The sequence below is a fragment of the Heptranchias perlo genome, chromosome 2 (genome assembly GCF_035084215.1).
Source record: "Heptranchias perlo isolate sHepPer1 chromosome 2, sHepPer1.hap1, whole genome shotgun sequence".
Classification (NCBI taxonomy): Eukaryota; Metazoa; Chordata; class Chondrichthyes; order Hexanchiformes; family Hexanchidae; genus Heptranchias; species Heptranchias perlo.
Window position 1 is genome coordinate 123,088,760 of NC_090326.1, and position 22,566 is coordinate 123,111,325.

General features: G+C 42.7%; 1 protein-coding gene across 3 annotated transcripts in view; it reads right to left on the reverse strand.

The window, feature by feature from the left end:
* LOC137342781 (mitochondrial glutathione transporter SLC25A40-like) overlaps positions 1 to 22,566 on the reverse strand; it is a 53,671-nt gene that overhangs the window by 13,664 nt on the left and 17,441 nt on the right. For all 3 annotated transcript variants that reach the window (XM_068006979.1, XM_068006970.1, XM_068006962.1), the window contains exons 5-7: positions 19,382 to 19,449; positions 12,239 to 12,363; positions 6,399 to 6,572 (exon numbers count right to left, since the gene is read on the reverse strand). In XM_068006979.1, the coding sequence (XP_067863080.1) occupies positions 6,399 to 6,572; positions 12,239 to 12,363; positions 19,382 to 19,449 (367 nt within the window). The remainder of the gene's footprint in view (positions 1 to 6,398; positions 6,573 to 12,238; positions 12,364 to 19,381; positions 19,450 to 22,566) is intronic.

The window sequence follows — 22,566 nt, forward strand, 5'->3', positions numbered from 1 at the left end:
ACTACAACTCGCTGAGTAAAAAATGTTTCCTCATGTCTCCTCTGACTCTTTTGCCGATCACCTTAAATCTGTGTCCTCTGGTTACTGACCCTTCTGCCACTGGAAACAGTTTCTCCTTATTTACTCTATCAAAACCAATCATGATTCTGAACACCTCTATCAAATCTCCCCTTAATCTTCTCTGTTCTAAGGAGAACAACCCCAGCTTCTCCAGTCTCTCCAAATAACTGAAGTCCCTCATCCCTGGTACATTCTTCTGCACCCTCTCCAAGGCCTTGACATCCTTCCTAAAGTGTGGTGCCTAGAATTGGACACAATACTCCAGCTGAGGCCTAACTATTATTTTATAAAAGGTTTAGCATAACTTCCTTGCTTTTGTACTCCATGCCTCTAGTAATAAAGCCCAGGATCCCATATGCTTTTTTTTTAAAAAAAAACAGCCTTCTCAACTTGTCCTGCCACCTTCAAAGATTTGTATATGTGCACCTCCAGGTCTCTCTGTTCCTGCGCTCCCTTTAAAATTGTAAGAATTAGTTTATATTGCCCCTCCTCATTCTTCCTACCAAAATGTATCACTTCACACTTCTCTGTTAAATTTCATCTGCCATGTGTCTGTCCATTTCACCAGTCTGTCTATGTCTGTTAATATCCTCCACATAGTTTACTACATTTCAGAGTTCCGTGTCATCTGCAAACTTTGAAATTATACCCTCTATACCCAAGTTCAGGTCATTAAAATATAATAAAAAGATGTGGTCCTAATACTGACCCCTGGGGAACTCTACTGTATACTTCCCTCCAATCTGAAAAACATCCGTTCACCACTACTCTCTGCTTTCTGCCCCTTAGCCAATTTTGTATCCACGCTGCCAATGTCCCTTTAATCCCAAGGGCTTTCATTTTGCTAACAAATTTATTATGTGACACTTTATCAAGTGCCTTTTGAAAGTCCATATGCCCAACATCAACCGTACTATCCTCATCAACCCTCTCCCTTACTTCTGTTTATCAGTTCAGGTGGACTTAAAAGATCCCATGGCACTACTCAAAGAACTGTTTTCCTGGTGTCCTAGTCAACATCCATTTCTCAACCAACATCACCGAAAATAGATTTTCTGATAATTTATGTAATTTGCTGTTTGTGGGACCTTGCTGTATATTAATTACTGTTAGAGAAACCACCTTGGAGCCGTTGTCTATGTACCGGGAATTAAGGTTCCAAATGCAGAGTCTTAGTTTTACAAATTTTATTAGAAGTAATGATTCCCACAGACAACACACGCAATGATGTGAGGGCTGTGGGACAACTCATGTCACAGTTGCTGAGTTCCCCCCAGGTCTTCCCTAACTTCCTTACGATGGCCTCACTTTTTATCCTCAGCTAAAAGGGCATTACATCACCTCTTCCATGCCCTTCAATCATGGTTTTACAGCTAACTTACATTACTGTAGCATTCCAGAGAGTGGGGCTTATAAATCATATCGCACCCAAAAACGAGCAAGTGGGGGGGGGAGGTTGCAGGACGACTACCCTCACCAGTTACTATTCATGCAGTATCTGTGCTGCCTGCTAATTACAATCACTTGTGGAGCCAGCCCTGAGCATGCTATTCGCTGGCTGCGCGCCTATCGGGGAGGGGCGGCGGGTGGGGGGGGAAAGAGAGATGCGGGGCGGTGGTCAACGACATTAAAGGCTACTAGTATCTCTGAGAGGGAAGGTGCATTCTGGCTGCAAGGACTGTGGAGCAAGGTTGAGGAAAAAATTAGCTGAAGGAGGGAGCGAGCGAGCGGGCGGGCACCATGGTTCTCTGATGCTGCACAGGAGGCCTTGGTGCAGGCAGTGGAGAGGAGGGGGGACATCCCTTTTCCACCACGGGGCAGAAAGCCAACCAAACATCTACTCAGGAGGCAGTGGGGAGAGATTGCCGAGCACATCACTGCCAGGAGCATCAAGAACATCAATGATTTAACTAAAGTTGTTAAGGTAAGAAAACTCTGAAATACTTTCTGATCACAACTACACCATTCACAGCCTCATTAATTACAACCCTCACAGCATTCACAACACTGCCTTCCCCCACTACTCTGCAATCACTGCACCATACTTCACTATACCTCCTTCTCCTCTTGCTCACCCACTCAATACTATTACAACCCTCACTTACCCATAACTCACATCTCACGCACAGACCATCAGCTATTCAACCATGACAGCCACACTCTCCAAACACCTCACAAGACTCTCACTAACACACTTTTCTCTTTCTTGCAAGAGAAGGTTGTACACAATACAAGGCTACCAGAGGAGGAAGAGCCCATCTGCACACCCTCTTCCCCCTTGGAGAGAGCATCCTGGCCATCATGAGAAGGGGCAGCGCGGAGGCTATAACCACTGAAGGAGATGTCATGCAGGGTTTCTTTATACCTAATCCTCTTTGTCTCTTCTGACTTCTCCCTCACCACACACACTCTGCATGACAAGCTGCAGATGCTTTCAAAATCCACTTCTCTCTCTCTCTCTGTTTTCCCTCACACCACAAGCTAACCATTGTCCCTTTCTTTCATTTCGGCTGCTGAGAATGTAGATGCCCCTCAGCCACCAGAAGAAGAGAAGCAGTGTTCCTGAGGATGCACCGTCACTGGATCAGAGTCTCGCAAGCACCAGCTTAGATACTGACACCATGTGGCCTTCAGAAACTAGGTTAGAGGAGGGATCAGCACGTTGTGACTCACCGGGCTCAAGTGCGCAGGAGCTAGGGAAGGGGAATAGGACACCACAGGTGCCAGCTCACCGGAGGGTAAGGGTGCATACTAGTTCGGCTGGAGAGGATTCCGATGCAGACTTCGAGGGCCCAAGCTACTGAAGAAGGCTCATGGACATACACCAGAAATGCTAGGTGCATTGGGCAGCCTGCCAAAGAACCTATGCACAAATGTCATGGAGCACGGAGTCCATTCTGTCCATCATGGACCAAGTGGTCAGCTCCATTAACACCGCAGTAGTACCCACCATGATGCAGCATCTTGTGGCAGCTCTGTCTGCTTCCATGGTAGCAAACTGCTGCCATGGAAGCTTGTAGTGCTACTGTAACTGCTCACATTGCTGGCATGGAAGCTGAGACAGCTGCCATCTTGGCTTTGGGGGCCATTGTTGAAAGGGGCTTTCAGGGCGTCACATCACTCCTGCACTCAGTGCTCCAGCAGAGCACTATGAGTGCTGAGGGACCGCCCCAGAAGAGTGGCTATGACCCCATTGGAGAGACATCTACTCTCCTCTCTGAGGATGACAGCATGCCTGTTCCTCCGCTCAGACACCCCACCAGTGCTCCTGCAGGTGTCAGTCAGCCAGCTGGCCCAGATTGCTGAAGCCCACCTAGGATGCTGCAGCCTTCAGCCGGGCCCTGAAATCCCAGAGCTGCTTGAGGTCGTCCTCCAAGGTCATCTGAAGTATTGTCAATGAAAGTTCAGCAACCTTCAACCTCCCAAGCTGTAGCCACTTGGAAAGCACCTCGTAGGAGCACCGGGATAGGAAAACGAGCACACAAGGCAGGCACCAAGGGCTTGCACAAAGGTGATTACTCATTTTTTTTGGTCAATGTTGACATTATTTTGTTTGATAAATTTGTTTTTTGATCTGGATTTGGAGTTGGTATTTGTCTTTGTAGTGAAATGAGGTCAAGACCCAGAAGTTTGGAATGAAGGAAGACAATTGGATGGTGGCTGTAAGAAGAGTGGTAAGGATTGTGGAACTATTGGTGAATGGTTAATGGGAGGGCTGATTCAATTGAAGCGCTCCTCAATGAGTTTGTCTTTGAAAGCTCAGGCATTTAGGAGCTCTGGTGATTGCTGGCTCCCCTCCTCCTGTACTGGTTGCTGCCCAGGTGGTGTTAAGAGCTGGTCCCTCATGATAGCAAAATTGTGCAGCATGCAGCAAACTACGACAAATCTGGATACCCGCTCAGGGGTGTACAGCAAAGCTCCTCCGGAACAGTCGAGGCAGCAGAAGCATTGCTTGTGCACGCCAATTTTTCGCTCAATGAAGTGGCAGCATGGCTGTCATTGTAGGCGTGCTCTGCAGCTGTGTGCAGGTTCCTGACTGGAGTCATGAGCCAGATTTGGAGGGGGTGGCCCTTGTTGCCCAATAGCCAGCCCATAACTTGCCAGCTTGGTTGGAATAAAGGTGACACAGGACTGTCGCAGAATGAAAGTCATAATTGCTGTCGAGATAGCGGGCACAGACCTGCATGATGCACTGCCTGTGTCTCAAACACTGAGATGTTGAGAGGGCGGAATCCCTTCGAATGATAAAGATGCCAGGCTGGTGATTGGGGAGGATGCAAAACAATATGTATTCAGTCAATGGCACCTTATGTGTGAAACCTCTCGTCCTGCCAATAGGGAAGAAGATGTAGTTGTTCCTCCTGGTCTAGAGAACCTTGGTGACCTCCCTGATACATCAGTGTACTGCGAACTGTGAGATGTTGCTGATGCCACCAGCTGCAGCCTGAAAGGAGCCCGTGGCACAAAAATTGAGGGCGACGGTGAACTTGACAGCCACAGGCAGTGCTGTTCAAGCCCTGATTTGAGGCTGGAGTTATGGCTGCAGCAGGTGACATAGCTCGGTGTCATGCTTCTTGGTGAAGCTTACAAGGATAATACCAGAACTTAGAGGTTATTACTATCAAGACTGAACAGGCGGAGGGTCTTTTCTCTAGAAAAGAGAAGGCTGAGGGGTAACCTATTTGAAATTATGAAGGGGTTTGATAGGGTAGACAAAGAGAAGATATTTCCATTTGTGGGGGGAGTCCAAAACTAGGGGTCATAAATATAAGAGGGTCACTAATATATCCAATAAGGAATTCAGGACAAACTTCTTTACCCAGAGAGTGGTTAGAATGTGGAATTTGCTACAACAGGGTATAGATGAGGCAAATAGCATAGATGCATTTAAGGGGAAGCTAGATAAGTACATGAGGGAGAAAGGAATAGAAGGGTATGATGTTAGAGTTAGATGAAGTAGGGTGGAAGGAAATTTGCGTGCAGCATAAACACTGGCCTAGACCAGTTGGACCGAATGGCCTGTAACTTCTATGTAATTTTATAAAAGCGCTTCATAAATCGCTCGTCGGTAAAGTTGATGTAGGGGAAGTGCTTCCTGAAGACTTTCTGTCGATATGGCCTCCTGTTCAGTGCCCTCCTCCCTCTTCTGGCAGCTTCTTCTGCTCTGTGGTATCATCCTTGCTGCTCCCTCTCATCATCCAGCCCAAAAGGCAGCCCTATAAGATCACTTATTTCTGCAGCCAGACTATTTGTGAGGCAAAGAGCAACAGTGCAAGAGCAGCAAAACTTCTCTCTGTGCAGATAAAGTGAACTTTCCAGAGTGATACAACACAGCAAAAAACACCTAGAAGTCAAGCAGCCGGGAATAGTAAACCAGCAACTAACCTGCAAGTAGTCTTTAAATAGTGCTAGTGAGGGGGGGGGGTATGTCGGTTAGTGTCACATTGCACTGTGCGAGGTCAGCACGTGGCAAGTGAAATGCTGGAGCGATTGAAATGGAAAACGGGTCCCGCGTTTAAATACATTATGCAGAGCTTAGAATGTTGCCGGTGTGGACTCCTGCCGTCAGCGTGGCCTCCTATACCAATATGGTGGGTGGAGCACTTCCGTCCCGCCATACCGGGGGCTTAATACCCGTAAAACGGGCGCTATGAGGCCTAATTTCTAGGCCTGTATCTCATGACAAAAGCTGTCCTTACAAATACAAATATATATTGTCGTCAAGCAGCTAGATATATCCATTAGAAGATTAGAAACTACCCAAGGCTATTTTGTATGATGATAGTGCAGCCTTGGAGATTTTGCCTTGCTGGTTTGAGCGGTCTTGGAACATTCTCCCGATATCGCCTGTTTCAACAGATTCTGCAAACTGTCTTTTAACCACAAAATGGGGTCCTTAGCATAAAATGGATTCTTTAATAAAACCTTCTGTGCTAGTGTGCCAACTGGCTGCTGTGTTTGTCTTTAAAACAACACTATCTACATTTAATTCTCTGGCTGCAAAGTGCTTTGGCATGTCTTGAGACGTGAAAGATATCCTGTTCTTTACTAAAAAAGACCAACAGGTAAAGTGTAAAAGGAGTCCAATTGAGAATCTTGGGGATACGCTGCAACATGGATACATATTTACTTTGATACTGTTGACTTATTCCGCAAGTAATACATAGGTGATTTTTAATTCTGGGGTAATATGCATAATTTCTATTTGCCCATCAGAGCATTTCTTTTACGATTCCAAAATTTAAGCATCCTATCAACTCCTTTATTACACAGATTTTCCAAAAAACAATAATGCTCTGAGTGCTTTGTTAAAAATGTATATCTTTCACCAGACTAACCTGAGAATGGCACATCTCGAAGCACTGTGGGACCCCAGCCCCTCCAGAGGGACAGCCAGCCATCCTGTACTACTGCAATTCGAAAAACAGTACCCAGCTCCTTATACGTCAGCCGACGAGACTGACTCTTTGTTCTGATTAGTTCCAAGGGGCTTATGACAGTAACTGCACCCACTGAAACACAAGAAAACAATGAAACATAAGATAATGAAATCTACTTGAAGTACAAAACCAGCAGTAGTACCTCAGAAAGTCCATTTCAAGCAGTTAGGTCAATTCTTAATTATTACAGACAATTACCTTAAATATTAAATATTGACTCTACACTGGTTTTTATGTGAATCTGAATTAAATTATACCCCATAACTTTTCAAACCATAAAAGAACTTAGGTACGAGGCAGCATTTCTATATAGGTACACTCAATTCTTGTCAGAATAAAACTTATATGCGCATTTTTATCAGTTCAGCCGTGCGTCCCAATGTTAAAGTCGCAAGAAGTTCAAATAAAAATAGAGACAGTAACATTACTAGATACTACCAAAGTAGTACATCTGTAAAAATTGTATTATTAAAAAAGTACTATTCCCTATTGAAATGAATATAAATCAAAAGATACTACAGGCACCTGAATTTGGCAGCAAAATCACATTGCAACTATAATGGCTCAATAACTCGAAGTTTAGATAGCACTGTAGAGCACAAGGTTTGCTTCTGTAGTTTATGTCAACTGAAATGTGTACTTCATAAAGCAACAGATGCTTTTGATACATCAGTTTGGGTCAACAATCTTCAGCTCGTTTGCATTAAAAATGGTTAATTGTATGACCAGAGCTCTACATTAAAAAAGTCCTACTTCTTGCTCAGAAGGTCTATTAACACATTTATTTCTAATAACCATTAATAACTTCCAAAATATTTATATAAAAGGCAGCAAAAATGAACTTCTCAATTGTAAGGGTAGATCTCAATTTTGTGCAATAGTGTAAAACAGGTGATAGCGAGTCAGCAACCCATTTTACATCAATCTCAATTTTTATTCCCATTGACCACCCGTTTTACATTATCGCACAGTCTATAGAGTACAACATGACTTTATGTAATGATCTAACTTTGCTAATACTGCCACCCTGTGGCATTTTCACTGCCCAATTTCCTATTCACTTCTTTTAAGCTAAACCCTGGTCTCTCTGGATCACACATCTACTGTGTTCGAGAACTGGATGCATGACCTGCTTGTAAGTCTATGCAAACAACATTCCAGCCAGTCCCATGGAAGTATGAAAGTACAACCAAGGGACCACTGTCCCACCAGACTTCCCTTCCTCCATGCTGGGAAGCAAATGATCTCAGCTTGGTATTTTTCCAAAGGAGCATTTGCAGCATGAGGCAGGAATATCACCCGTCCATGACATCACGTATTTGTCAATGGAGTCATCGAGTTACATCCAGTCTACAGCACAGAAACGGGCCATTCGGCCCAACTGGTCTATGCCAGCATTTATGCTCCAAACGAACCTCCTCCCTCCCTTCTTAATCTAACCCTATCAGCTTACGCTTCTATTCCTTTCTCCCTCGTGTGCTTATCTAGCTTCCCTTTAAATGCATCTATGTTATTTGCCTCAACTACTCCTTGTGGTAGCACGTTCCACATTCTTACCACTCTTTGGGTAAAGAAGTTTCTTCTGAATTCCCTATTGGATTTATTAGCGACTATCTTATATTTATGACCTCTAGTTTCGGACTCCCCCACAAGTGGAAACATTTTCTCCACGTCTACCCTATAAAACCCTTTCATTATTGTAAAGACCTCTATCAGGTCACCCTTCAAGCCTTCTCTTTTCTCGAGAAAAGAGCCCCAGCATGTTCAGCTTTTCCTGATAAGTATATCCTCTCAGTCCTGGTATCATCCTTGTGAATCTTTATTGCACCTTCTCCAATGCCTCTATATCCTTTTTATAATATGGAGACCAGAACTGTGCACAGTACTCCAAGTGTGGTCTAACCAAGGTTCTATACAAGTTTAATATAACTTCTCTGCTTTTCAATTCTATTCCTCTAGAAATGAACCTCAGTGCTTGGATTGCCTTTTTTATGGCCTTATTAACCTGCATCGCTACTTTTAGTGATTTATGTATCTGTACCCCCAGGTCCCTTTGCTCCTCTACCCCGTTTAGACTTAGTATCCAAGCGGTATGTGGCCTCCTTATTTTTCCTACCAAAATGCACCACCTCACACATATCTATATTGAAATTCATTTGCCAATTACATGCCCATTCTGCAAGTTTATTAATGTTAATTGTTAGTGTAAATTGTGAGTAACAGCAGTGCCAGCACCAATCCCTATGGAACACCACTTCCCACCTTTAGCTAGTCCGAGTAGCTACCCTTAACCCCTATTCTCTGTTTTCTGTTTTGTAGCCAGCTTGCTATCCATTCTGCTACCTGTCCCTCGACTCCACATGCTCTGACCTTAGTCATGAGTCTACAATGCAGTACCTTATCGAAGGCCTTTTGAAAATCCAAATATATTACAACTACTGCATTACCCTTGTCTACCCATTCTGTTACTTCTACAAAAGAATTCAATCAGCATGACTTTCCCTTCTGAAATCCATGCTGACTACTCGATCATATTTTTGTTTTCTAGATTTTTTTTATTACATCTTTGAGTAAAGATTCCATTATCTTTCCTACCATCGACATTAAGCTAAATGGTCTACAGTTCCCTGGACTTGTATTTCTCTTTTTAAATATAGGAATCACATTAGCTGTCCGGCAGTCCTCTGGCACTATTCCCTTTTCTAATGATTTTTTTATATACATGTAATAGTGCCTCTGCTATCTCTTTTCTAACTTCTTTTATTATGCACGGATGCAGTCCATCTGGACCAGGGGTTTTATCCTCTCCAAGTTTGATTAGTTTTATCAATTATCTATCTTAATGTCTTTATATCTTTTTGGTCTCTTCTTCTAATGTCATGCCCATCTTGTTAGTCTCCCTGGTAAATTTATTCAATGTCATTTAAGTTAGCTGACATACTCAACATCCTTGGTTTTCATTTAAAAACATGTGTAAAGAGCAAGGGACATACACAGTAACAAAGTTACTGCCTACCAACTGTCCTTTCCAAGTTATGATACACAATGGTATGAATCATAATTGGATTCCATAACATTCTGACAAAATGCCAAAATACCAGGGGGCAGATTCTAACTATCAGTGGGCCGACTGGCAGAAAACACGGTAGCCATCCGATAGCTGTGAAAGGCCAAGTCCATTTCGAGGGCCAGGCTTCATTAGTGTATATGAGAAGGTTATACGGCAAACAGGTGTCCCGACACAGCTCGTTGGCTCTAGGCTGGGAAAATGGGGAAGAGTTACACGTGCTCCTGCTGGGCACACAAAAATAGTTTTAACACTTACATTTTCAGGCTTCTTCTGCTGTTACACTATTACTGAGCAAAACATCCACAGCAGACGCTCTGCCCAGTGGTAAGTTAAATTGGCATTAGGGTCATAGAAACATGATTTGCATAGGTTAATGAGGCTCCCACCTGATTCGGCCACCCAGCGGAAGGCGAAGCGCAAATATGGTGGGGGAGCAGGCACGGGGTAGGAAGTCTACCACCTCCACTTTATCTCTGCCTATGGAACTTGGAGAATGACCCAGTGATGTTGGCACCATACTTTAATTGCCCTTTTCAGAGCCATAATGTAGTAAGTAATCCAAGGATTTCAAAATTAACAACTGCCAGAGGCATGGTCTGCAATATACTTGATCTAAGATTAATCTAATGTCATGAAGGTGCTGTCTCTTGCTGGGGTACAGTTCCACAGATGCCAGCATCCCTCCAGTGTCTTGCTCAAGTTTCCATTCTTTATGCATAAGCCTAGATAGAGAATGTCAATAGACAACTTGTAGAGGACATTACAGCTAACTCTGACTCTATCTTCATGTCAGGGGGAGGAGGCAAGTCATTGGCTAGAATCCCTGGCTCATTTTCCCTTTCCAAGGTTGTTAACACAAAGTGTAGTTTCCCCACTAGAGTTTGGGCAGAGGTAAGCTAACTTAAAGACCAGGGGCTCAATTGTCAAATGGAGCCGGGGATGGGGCGGGGGGGGGTCAATTTGAGGTCGGGAAACCCATTAATACGTGTTTCCCGGATGTTCTTATGATTTTGATTGACAGGCTGGTCTCAGTCAGATGGGAGACCAGCCGGTGAGAGGACGTCTGCAGATAAGTCTTTGTTTGCAATGGGGGGGGGGGGGGAGGGGGCATGGGTGGGCAAGGGGCACGGGTGACGTGAGTCATGGGGGTCAGTCACGGGGGTCAATGCGGGGGTCTGCGATTGTTGAGAGGGAGGGTTGGGGGTCCGTGATTGTTGGGGGGGTGGGGGAAGTCGGTGCAGGTAGGTTTGTTGGGCCTAGGGGAAGCATGCCTGCTCCTCCGGGCCCACAATTTGTGCCTTTCTAGGCACTTTCCTGCAGTCTTGGGCCTTCTTGCCTCCTTTCACGAGGCGTAAAACAGAAGGCCCGGGAATCCCGGCCCCCCAGGATTGAAATGGGGAATTAGTTAAAAATGGAGGCCTGAAGCCTCCTTGAAAGGTTTTAAGGCCAACCTGCCTCCTGGGAGCGGGTTGACCGTCCACCCTTCGTCCCTCGTCCCGCCCTGTGCAAACCAGAAATGGGCGGTTTAGAGGCGGGTCTTAAATGGTGGCAGTTTTCAATGCCCCCAACCTACCCGTGTTTTACTTTTAAAATGGAGCCCCAGGTATTGAACCTGCAACCTGCTGATTCATTTGGGATAGTGCTGCACCGTGTAATGCCTTTACCCACTGGGACATTGGAAGAACTAGCCTCATAGATGTAATAAATCTTTCAAAAGTCATAGGTGCGGATCTTGCATTCTATTTGTCAGGTTGCAAGTTTGAAGGTCATGTTTATCTGGTTTCATCTGAGCTGGAAGCATTTGTTACAATCCCTCTCCAAATTGAGGACCACTACAAGGGCACAGTTTGCATCAGAAAAGGCGATAAAGGCAAAATGGGTAGGTGGCATTCACAACACATAGAGGACGAAATCAGACCTCGGACCTGGATGTAAAACAAGGACAGAGGTCCAACCTCTGCGCCAGAACAGTGTCCGAAACATGTACGATGCCATATTGCTTCAGACGCTCTAGAGGCGTCCCTGGCACCATGCAAGCTCTGACTAGTTTTTCCAGTTCTGCACTGGTCTTCAAGGGACCACTGGAGACCGCTGAAGACCAGGGAAGCTTCAACTTTTAAACTTCTTAAAGCATAACTTATTCTGGAGCCAGGTGGAATAGAATCAGCTCCGCCCCCCCCCACCCCCACCCCACCGATCACCTTCCCCCAGGACTTACCCGAGGGCCACTGCAGGCATTGCAGCAGCCTGAAATTCATCTGCGTTTCGCTGGCGAGCTGCCTGGTGAAGCGCAGCAGGCATCCGCAGCTCAACGGACTTACTTAAGTGAGGCCAAATGCCCACTACTGATCGGGCCTTGGGCCTACCTGTTTTGGTGTAGAGATCGTTCCATGCATCCATTTCACCCTAGCCTAGTGGAGTGAATGGATTTTTATCCAATGACATTTCTGACAAGAGACAATGCATAAATGATGTGACTTCTGGACAAGTAGCTTTGGTTTGTCCAGTAGAAGTAATCCTGCTGCCAGCTGATCCACAAAGCAACATAGATGCTGGAAGCAATGCTAGAGTCAGACCTATGCCGGTCACTGTCCTGTTATCTTTTGTACAAAATTGATAGAGGTGAACAACAAAGGTTCAGTAACATTTACATTCAATCCGAACTTACCTCGAGCTGAGGCTCCAGCTATCAATGGAACATAGATGCCATCGTATTCTAGCTTGTACTTCATAAAGGCCCGTAACTGATCATAACAAGTGAAATAAATAACTGTCGCAGGCACCGCCATTATTCTGCAAGATAATTATATATTGTAAGGAAAGAATTAATCAGACTGATTTAAAGTGTGCTAATGTAATACTGCTTTTGATTTTTCTTTATATTGTGGTATTGTTAACTTTTAGCCTTTATTAAATAGGGAAGTATGATTCTTAAATTGTAATATCTTGAAATAGCTATAAGCGTCCAACAATTCCAAGGTAGTGACCATTCAACTTATGAATTGAGATTGACCCTTACAGCACCTGCAGATTCTAATATTAAGTAACCACCTGCTTAATGAGCAAAGTTAATAACAACATCAACTTGCATTTATATAGCGCCTTTAATGTAGTAAAACGTCCTAAGGTGCTTCACAGGAACGTTATTAAACAAAATTTGACACTGAGCTACAAAAGGAGATATAAGGACAGGTGATCAACATCTTGGTCAAAGAGGTAGGTTTTAAGGAGCGTCTTAAAAGGAGGAGAGAGAGGTAGAGAGGTTTAGGGAGGGACTTCCAGAGCTTAGGGCCTAGGCAGCTGAAGGCACGGCTGCCAATGGTGGAGCGATTAAAATCGGGCATGTGCAAGAAGCAAGAACTGGAGGGGTGCAGAGATTTTGGAGGATTGTAGGGCTGGAGGAGATTATAGAGATAGGGAGGGGCAAAGCCTTAGAGGAATTTGAAAACAAGGATGAGAATTTTAAAATGGAAGGGTTGCCGGACTGGGAGCCAATGTAGGTCAGCAAGCACAGGGGTGATGGGGCTTGGTGCGAGTTAGGATACGAGCAGTAGAGTTTTGGATGAGCTCAAGTTTATGTAGGGCGGAAGATGGGAGGCCGGTCAGTAGAACATTGGAAGAGTCAAGTCTAGAGGTAACAGAGGCATGAATGAGGGTTTCAGCAGCATATGAGCTGAGACAGGGGCGGATATGGGCGTTGTTACGGAGGTGGAATGGGTTAAAAAAGTCAACACACAGTGTATCACAGGCAGAAAGGTTCTCTCTTTGCCAAAGCACTAAAGAGAAAGAGACTTTTTGGTTCTGGTGACCTTGAATGGGAAGACAGGTAGAATGTTATGTGCCTACTTTAGCCAGGTTAAGGGTGTTAGAAACAAAGATGTTTGAAGGATGAGTTATTTTCACCCGTGTCAATCATCCTATCACGGATCTGTAGCTGCAAGCGCAGAACATCGGTGTAAAACGTAATTTTTTAATTAGAGTTTAGAATCAGACCAGTGAATGATACATAATCAAAGACAGACTTTAATGAAACTCATGGTGAAACTTCAACCAAATGTAACAGGAAATGAATATGGATAACAGAGATAGGGAGTTATACAGATCCTTTTCGTTCAATGGAAAAAAAGAGCTTTTTAAGTAAGGAAACATAAGGTTATAGGTGATTAGTTTCTCCTTACATGGAGTTGTTTTTAACCTTTTGATTTAACAATGTAATGTGGAGTCATGCTGAAGTTCACATGGTAGAGGTAAGAGAAAGATATTAAAGTGGCAAATTCTAATAAGAAATTGGAGTTCGATGGGTTTGATTAACCTGAATACTGAGCTCAGAACTATAATGCATTTGAGCCTCAGGTATGATTGTATGCCCAACTACTATTGCATGTACTGCAAGCTTAATAAAATTATGAACACTTGACCTCAATGTTTCAAGAACCTTATTGATTTTAAGGAATAGATAGAGCATCTAATCATAAATAAAAACCATCCACTAACAGTATAATTTTAAAAAATGTAAGCATTCAAGAAACACAGTAAATATATTAAAAAGGTAACAGAAATTCCTCGACAGCTCAAACAACCCTAAATGTTCATACTTCTCAGGACTAGTAATGAATCAATTGCACATATAGAATCATAGAAGTTACAACATGGAAACAGGCCCTTCGGCCCAACATGTCCATGTCGCCCAGTTTATACCACTAAGCTAGTCCCAATTGCCTGCACTTGGCCCATATCCCTCTATACCCATCTTACCCATGTAACTGTCCAAATGCTTTTTAAAAGACAAAATTGTACCCGCCTCTACTACTGCCTCTGGCAGCTCGTTCCAGACACTCACCACCCTTTGAGTGAAAAAATTGCCCCTCTGGACCCTTTTGTATCTCTCCCCTCTCACCTTAAATCTATGCCATGCACATTCCACACCACACATTAGTAAATTAGAGTTACCTTTAAAAATCCCCATTATTAAATACCACTTTTTATTCTAAACATCAAATTATTAGTCATTAATACTGGAGGTATAAAATTAATTTTCACAATTCATTGCAAATTTAAAGTAGGTCACGAAAGATTTTTAAAAATTTGAAATCATTAAGATAATTGGCAAAGATTTATACTGGTTGTAAAGAATCAAAAAAACTCAGATCAAGGCTTACAAAAATTTCACTGTAGAAAGTATTTTCAAAGACCAGGAAGTTGTTGAAGTCATTAGAATATGATAAAAAGAAAAGCACATACAGACAAGCAATAAATCCTTTTCAGTTTAAAACCCATGAGTTTGAATTGCTGAAGGTTGTTTTAATTGATTCTTAGAATACACAGTAAATAAAGCATTTTGTCTGTCAGGCAGATGGCCAAAAAAATGAAAAAGGACTTAAACGAGAGTCATCTGAGTTGGAGGTTGTTACCAGGGTCATGTAAAGGCCAGGCTACCTGGAAGGTGATGGAACTTACCCAAGTAACAGAGAGGCTGCACACCGATTGGAAGGAAGCAAGAGGTAGTGGGGCCTGGGATTGGTGTGCAAAGTGAGGGTAGAATGAAGAAATGACAAGTGGAGTGGAAGAGGCTGGGGTATGGGTTCTGTCATTACCTCATGGGAAGGGGCTGCTGATGTTTAGGGGCGTGGGGGAAGGTGGTGGAGTAGGGTGTGGGAGAACTATAGGGAACGTGGGGGAAAGAGGAGCATTTGGGAATACTGGGAATGTCTGGGGTTTGGCAGCAGTTAGAGGTTGACACCACCAGCTGAGGAGCTCTGGGATGAGGCAACCATCTGGGAGCAGAAACAGTGCCCGAAGCCATACGAGGGTAATCATAATAGCTGCCTAGGAGCAAATAATGGTTGCATCACAAACGTTGACAACTATATCTTTCTATAGGAGGATCAGAGTGGGTGACAGAACAGGTGTAGTGGGATCTCTGAACAATGTGCCAGGAAAGTAGCAAAACTTTGAAGGCAAAACTTATAGGATGGATTTCTAAAAGAACTTAGATAATTTAAGAGTTTTTATGTGTTTGTTAATAAACTGTGTTTTTGTAAAACCTAAATATAGCTGGCTAGCTGAACTAACAATATGGTAGCTGAAAGAAAGCTTTTTAAAAACTGGGAAAATAATATTGGTTGGTTTTGCTGGTTTCGGATTGGTAGATTGGGGAAAATAAACTATGTGACTTGATTAGTTGGTTTTGTGGGTTGGTGGTTTGTGACTAATAGCAAATCAGTAGAGAGGGAGAGTGTGGGGTAGATTTTGCTACCTGTTTACCAGGTAGTGTCACCAGATAGACATTCTGGAGATTTAGGCCCAGAAATTCCAGAGCCTATATGAGCGCCTTGGGGGAGGGGTAGCGCAGAATACAATCCCTGTGCCAGAAAAGAGGTGTAAGGAACGCCCGATATTGGGCTTCAGACCTAATTAACAAGCCGATATGATGGGAAGGGGAGAGCCTTCCAGCGAAGTCTGAAGCGAGATCGGGCCGCTGCTAGTGCCACAGCAGTTTTCAGGTAAGTAAAGGCCAGGGGGGATGGTGTGTGTGTGTGTGTGTGTGTGTGTGTGAGAAAAAGAAAATCGCAGGACTTGTGGGGGAAGATGGTGTGAAGAAATCGTGGGCATCAGGTGAGGTGGGTAGCGGCAGCCTGCAGGATCGGAGCCTGTAGCATGGATTGTGGGTTCGGCCTAGATGCAATTTCTAGGCCTTAGAGTTGTTGAGGGAGGAAGAGTGTTCAGCATAAAAAGGAATGCAAGTTTCTTTGGCAATAGAGGACATTTGTGAGTACTTTTTGAGTTCAGAGAAGATAGCCAAGAATATCAATAGATGAAGAAAGACTAAGGATATGTATTGGTTAAGGCTTGTGAGACATGAAAAAACTGTTCTTGAAGAATTACAAGAAACAAAAGTTTAATTTTCCCAAAGGGCATGGAGATCAAGATGTGGTAATTCAGCCATTGCTCTGTGATATATAGAGGTGGAATGCATTGACAGCATGAGATCTGAAAGATGATGAACGTAGAGTGGAATCATTATCAAGTATGGATAGAGTTGGATGATGAGTGGAGGAAGTCATTGATATGTAGAAGAGAGTGGGAGAGAAGGCAGATCCCTGGGGAACTCCTGAGTTAAATGGGGAAAAGAATCAGAGGATGATTCATCAATTACAGGCCAGATGGACCTACTTGTGAGGAAACTAGTTAGCATTATCGTAGCTTTCATGGGAAATAATACAATGGTTGTTTAGAACACAAAGTTTCAGCCTCCAAAGGTTTTGGAGATGATAGAATTCATCAGATGTTCAAGAGTGGAATTTCTGAAGTGCATATCACAGACAACAAGATTGCCAGTGAAACAACCGTATCAGAAACTGCACTGGCAATCATGAATTAAACCAGAACTTTCAATGTGTTACCAGTAGCTTCCAAACTTTTAGAAAAGATGTGAATGTGCAATTTAAGAGGCATGAGGGTTCATCTTTCTTAGGAGATAGGATGAACACATGTAAGTTTTAAAAGAGAAAGAAAGGTAAGCAGAGAACAAGAGAGATTAAAAGAGACAACATAGATGAAGTGTAAATTTGGAGGCATCTCGAGAATGATGGAAGGAATATCAATTAGGATTAGAGGTCTTACTGGAATCCAGAGAATAAAGCATCCAACAGACATGACAGGGATAAAAATGGCTGATTAGAATGAAGCAACAGAAGGAGGTTCTTTATCAAGATCATTGAGATTACAATGGGAAGAGAAACACCATCCAAAAATATCACCTTTGTCTTTAAGATAATTGGCAATTGTATCGGCAGGTTAGAAGAAGGTTAGATAGATGGAAGTTAAAAGACGGTTTTGGCTAGGGATCAAAAATGTCTGTTGGGGGAGAGGAAGACGGCTTTTTCTCAATAAAGTTACTTTTGCCAGCTCTAAAGGTAGATTTATAAAGGTTATGAGAGAAGACAAAGTTAGCTCAGATCTTTAGACTGATTGAGGCAGCTGGTTTGATCAGCAGAATTTTTGAGCTAGCAGGATCAGATGCAGTAAGTTTTCTCTGTTCAAATTGCAACCAAATTGCTAACAAACTAAGTCAACCAAAATTGATTTCTCAAGTATCTGCATGCTAGCTAGATCTATCATAGCTTTATTTTTGAAAATATAGCCATTTAAAATGGGTAGGGGTAAGATAGGTTATAGTATTCTGGATGGAGAACCCTCCATTAGAATACAATGCTGCAATCTCCCAGCTGACCTGTTCTTTCCCTTTTTGCAGCTGGTGGACCTGCTATACTTTACTGGCATTGTTTAGGCGGAACTTTCAACCTCGGCAGGGGCCGGCTGTTCATTACACACAGCGCTCGATTTTCCTTTTCATTGAAGTTGGACGGGGTGCATAACGGGCGGCTGATCCGATATTGTCCCTTTTATATCCCCACCGAAGTTGAAATTTCCAATGTATATTTCTTTTTCATGATTGTTCAATTATATATTTAATCCCCAGGTTTGCCATGCTTCCATCTCTCCTATTTTCTTGCATTTTTCTTAGGCATCTCAATATCTTATTGTTCACATATCCTTTATTTCTTTATGTCTTTTATTTCTTCAATGTTTCTGTCTATTACTTGATTGAAATGATCTGTTCCGCTGATGCTTTATATATCTTTCTGATCGTATAATGTGTCTGTCTCTTATTTTTCAGTTTTAATGAAGGGTACCCACTTGATGCATAGACTGTCCGTTCTCTCCAAAGATACTAATTATACATACAAACATACGAAACTGACGGGCTGGAAAAGATCAGCTGGTCCATCGAGTCTGCCCCACACCATGATGGCCGGACCATCATGTCTAAACCATCCTTCCCTCCCCTGACCTCCCCCCGACCCCCGCATAGAAGTTACAACACGGAAACAGGCTGTACAGCCCAACTAGTCCCTGTTGGCGTTTACCCTCCATGTGAACAAATAATACTAATCAGTTAGCCACCCTGTTCCCATATTTCTTCAACCCTTTCTCCTTCATCCACTTATCCAATCTAATCTTAAATGTTGACACAGTTTCTGCCTCAACCATTAACTCTGGAAATGAATTCCACAGCCTCACAACTCTCAGTGTAATGAAGTTTCTCCTGCCCTCTGTTCTAAATCTCTAACATTTAATCTTGTATCTATGGCCCCTTGTTCTTGACTCCTCAACTACCAGAAACAGTCTGCTTCTATCTACCCAGTCCAATCCTTTCAAAATTTTAAACACTCCTATTATATCACCCCATAACCTGCGTTGTTCTAATGAACAAAGACCCAATTTTTGAAATCTTTCTTCATTTTTGCATTTCCTCAAAGCAGGTAACATCCTAGTCAATCTGCACTGTACCCTCTCTGAAGCCTCAATATCCTTACTATAGTGTGGAGCCCAATACTGCACACAGTACTCTAACTGAGGTCATACTAAGGTTTTATATGGGCTCATCATTACCTCCTAGCCTTTATATTCTATAACTTGAGATAAAACCTAGAATTTAATTAGATTTTTCATAGCCTTATCAACCTGAGTTGTGCTGTGTGTTCTGTGAACCTGTACCTGCTGTATGTTTCTAGCTTTTTCTGTTTTTGTTTTTAGCTATTTTAAATGTTTGTCTTTTAAAACAGACATCCACTAAAGGTTTCCAAGATATGATACAATTTAGTTCCTCATTAACTGTGACCTTTTACAACACAGCTGAAGCACACTTAAAGGCATGTTTAAATAATCTATTGCTTTTTAAATGCAGCTTTGAAGGTCAAGATTGAAAGTTCCTAATCTCATGACAGCATTATTTAAATAATCTTACAATGTTGGAGGAAGTCCACTCCAGAGTGACTTTAGTCCCTCATTACGAACAATTTGAACAAATGCATCCTGGAACACAGAAACGGAAAAATCCTTGCGTTACGCCAAACAGTGATTTAAAACAAACACATTCAAAGGAAGATTTGTCACAATTTTTGGTAAAGTATGTTGACTGTTTTTCCCTTCCAAAAATGAAAAGTATCTTTCAACAGATGTGTTCACAACTCAAACAATGCCTGGTTTACATAATTTAAAGTAAAACAAATACCTGATATACAAATGAACAGTATAAATAATCTTAGAAATACTCAAATTCCTTCTGACATTTGTACTGTTTCATAAATATGTGTAATAAATCCAAAGCGTTACAAGATATATGGTAATTCAGGACATCGCAAAGCACTTTACAACCAATAGCTTACTTTTGAAGTGCAGTAATTGTTATGTAGGCAAGCATAGCAGCCAATGTGCATACAGCAAGGTCACACAAACAGCAAATGAATGACCAGATAATATGTTTTTGGTGGTGTTGGTTGCGGAGAAAGACGCTGCCCCTGAAATAATAGGAGACCTTCCTGCTGTTCTCAAATAATGCTATAGGATCTCTTACGGCCACCTGGGCAGGCAGACACGGGCTTGATTTAACATCTCATCGAAAGGTTGGCATCGCCAACAATACAGCACTCCCACAGTACTGCACTGAACTGTCAGCCTAGAATATGTGCTCAAAATTTGAAACTACAACTAGGACTCAGGCTTGGCTACCACCATTGCGACAAGCTGACATTTGGTTCAGGTGGTAAGTATAAGTAATGCAGTAGCTAGGAGGTCTGAATCAGTACTGCATTTGAAATGTAACAGCAACAGCATGAATGAATGAAGTGTTACATGAAGTGTCAATCTGTTAATAAATGCATACATATGCAAAACTTTAATATATTATCGATATGATATAATGTGTACATATTTTTGTATAATGTGTGTATTCAATATAATTCATAGAGTATTTTGTACATAAATAATAAAGCATTCATAGAATGTTATATTTGTGAGTGTGTCAGTTTGAGTGTGTGGAGTAGAAAGGTTGTGTTTATGTTGGTGAGTGGCAAATAATGGGTGTGTCATCAGCCTGAAGCAACTTCTAATATATTAAAAGTAAAAACTGTAAAAGCATCTGTAGGTATGTAAAAAGGAAAAGACTGGCGAAGGCAAATGTGGGTCCCTTACAGACAGGGACGGGAGAATTCATAATGGGGAACAAGGAAATGGCAGAAAAGTTTAAACAAATACTTTGGGCTCAATTTTGAAATGGTGGCGGGTTGGCAGCGGGGGGGGGGGGTGAAGGCGTGCGTGGCAAACCCAAATAACAAATACTTACAGTTTCCAACGCGATTGCAATATAATTGATGGTGATTAAAGTTCTGTCTGGGTTTCGCCAGGCGTGAATCAGAAGCAGTGGGAAAGCCGCCCAGGTAAGTTAAAAATCGTTCTAACTACCTAATAGGTCACAAGTAAAGTGCTGAAAGTACCTCAGAGGTACATTTGGTTCTTTAACTATCATTAAAGCCGGCGGGACTTTCGGATTCGGGACACCCGCACGCACACTGGTGCGTCTGTGGGAAACTCGGAAGTTGGCTGGTTGGAGCCGGCTTACGATCCTGCTCTGCATTTCTGCGATTTTCGTAGCCTCCCTGTATCCGCAATTTAAAATTGAGTCCTTTGTGTCTGTCTTCGCGGAAGAAGACACCAAAAACCTCCCAGAAATACTAGAGAACCAAGGGTCTGGTGAGAATGAGGAACTGAAGGAAATTAGTATTAATAAGAATAAATAGTACTAGAGAAATTAATGGGACTGAAAGTTGATAAATCCCAAGGACCTGATGATCTACATCTCAGCATTTTGAAAGGGGTGGATATAGAAATAGTGGATGCATTGGTTGTCATCTTCCAAAATTCTATTCTGAAATGATTCCTGCAGATTGGAGGGTAGCAAATGTAACCCCACTATTTAAGAAAGGAGGGGGAGAGAAAACAGGGAACTACAGATCTGTTAGCCTGACATCACTAGCAGGGAAAATGCTAGAATCCATCATAAAGGGTGTGATAACAGGACACTTAGAAAATAATAATAGGATTTGGCAGAGTCAACATGGATTTATGAAAGCGAAATCATGTTTGACAAACCTATCGGAGTTCTTTGAGGATGTAACTAGTAGAATAGATAAGGGGGAACCAGTGAATGTGGTACATTTGGATTTTCAGAAGGCTTTCGATAAGGTCCCACACAGGAGGTTGGAGAACAAAGTTAGAGCACATGGAATTGGGGGTAATATAGTGGCATGGATTGAGAATTGGTTAACAGACAGAAAACAGAGAGTAAGAATAAACAGGTCTTTTTCAGGTTGGCAGACTATGACTAGTGGGGTACCGCAGGGATCGGTACTTGGGCCCCAGCTATTCTCAATCTATATCAATGATTTGGATGAGGGGACCAAATGTAATATTTCCAAGTTTGCCGATGACACAAAACTAGATGGGAATGTGAGTTGTGAGGAGGATGCAAAGAGGCGTCAAGGGGATATAGACAGGCTAAGTGAGTGGACAACAACATGGCAGATGGAATATAATGTGGAAAAATGTGAACTTATCCACTTTGGTAGGAAAAACAGAAATGCAGAGTATTTTCTAAATGGTGAGAGATTGGGAAATGTTGATGTTCAAAGGGATCTGGGTGTCCTTGTACATGAGTCACTGAAAGCTAACATGCAGGTGCAGCAAGCAATTAGGAAGGCAAATGGTATGTTGACCTTTATTACAAGAGGATTTGAGTACAGGAGGAAAGATGTCTTGCTGCAATTATATAGGGCCTTGGTGAGGCCACACCTGGAGTATTGTATATAATTTTGGTCTCCTAAGAAAGGATATACTTGCCATAGGGGGAGTACAACGAAGGTTCACCAGACTGATTCATGGGATGGCGGGATTGTCGTATGAGGAGAGATTTAGTAGACTAGGCCTGTATTCTCTAGAGTTTAGAAGAATGAGAGGTGATCTCATTGAAACATACAAAATTCTTACAGGGCTCGACAGGGTAGATGCAGGGAGGATGTTTCCCCTGGCTGGGGAGTCTAGAACCAGGGGTCACAATCTCAGAATAAGGGGTAGGCCATTTAGGACTGAGATGGG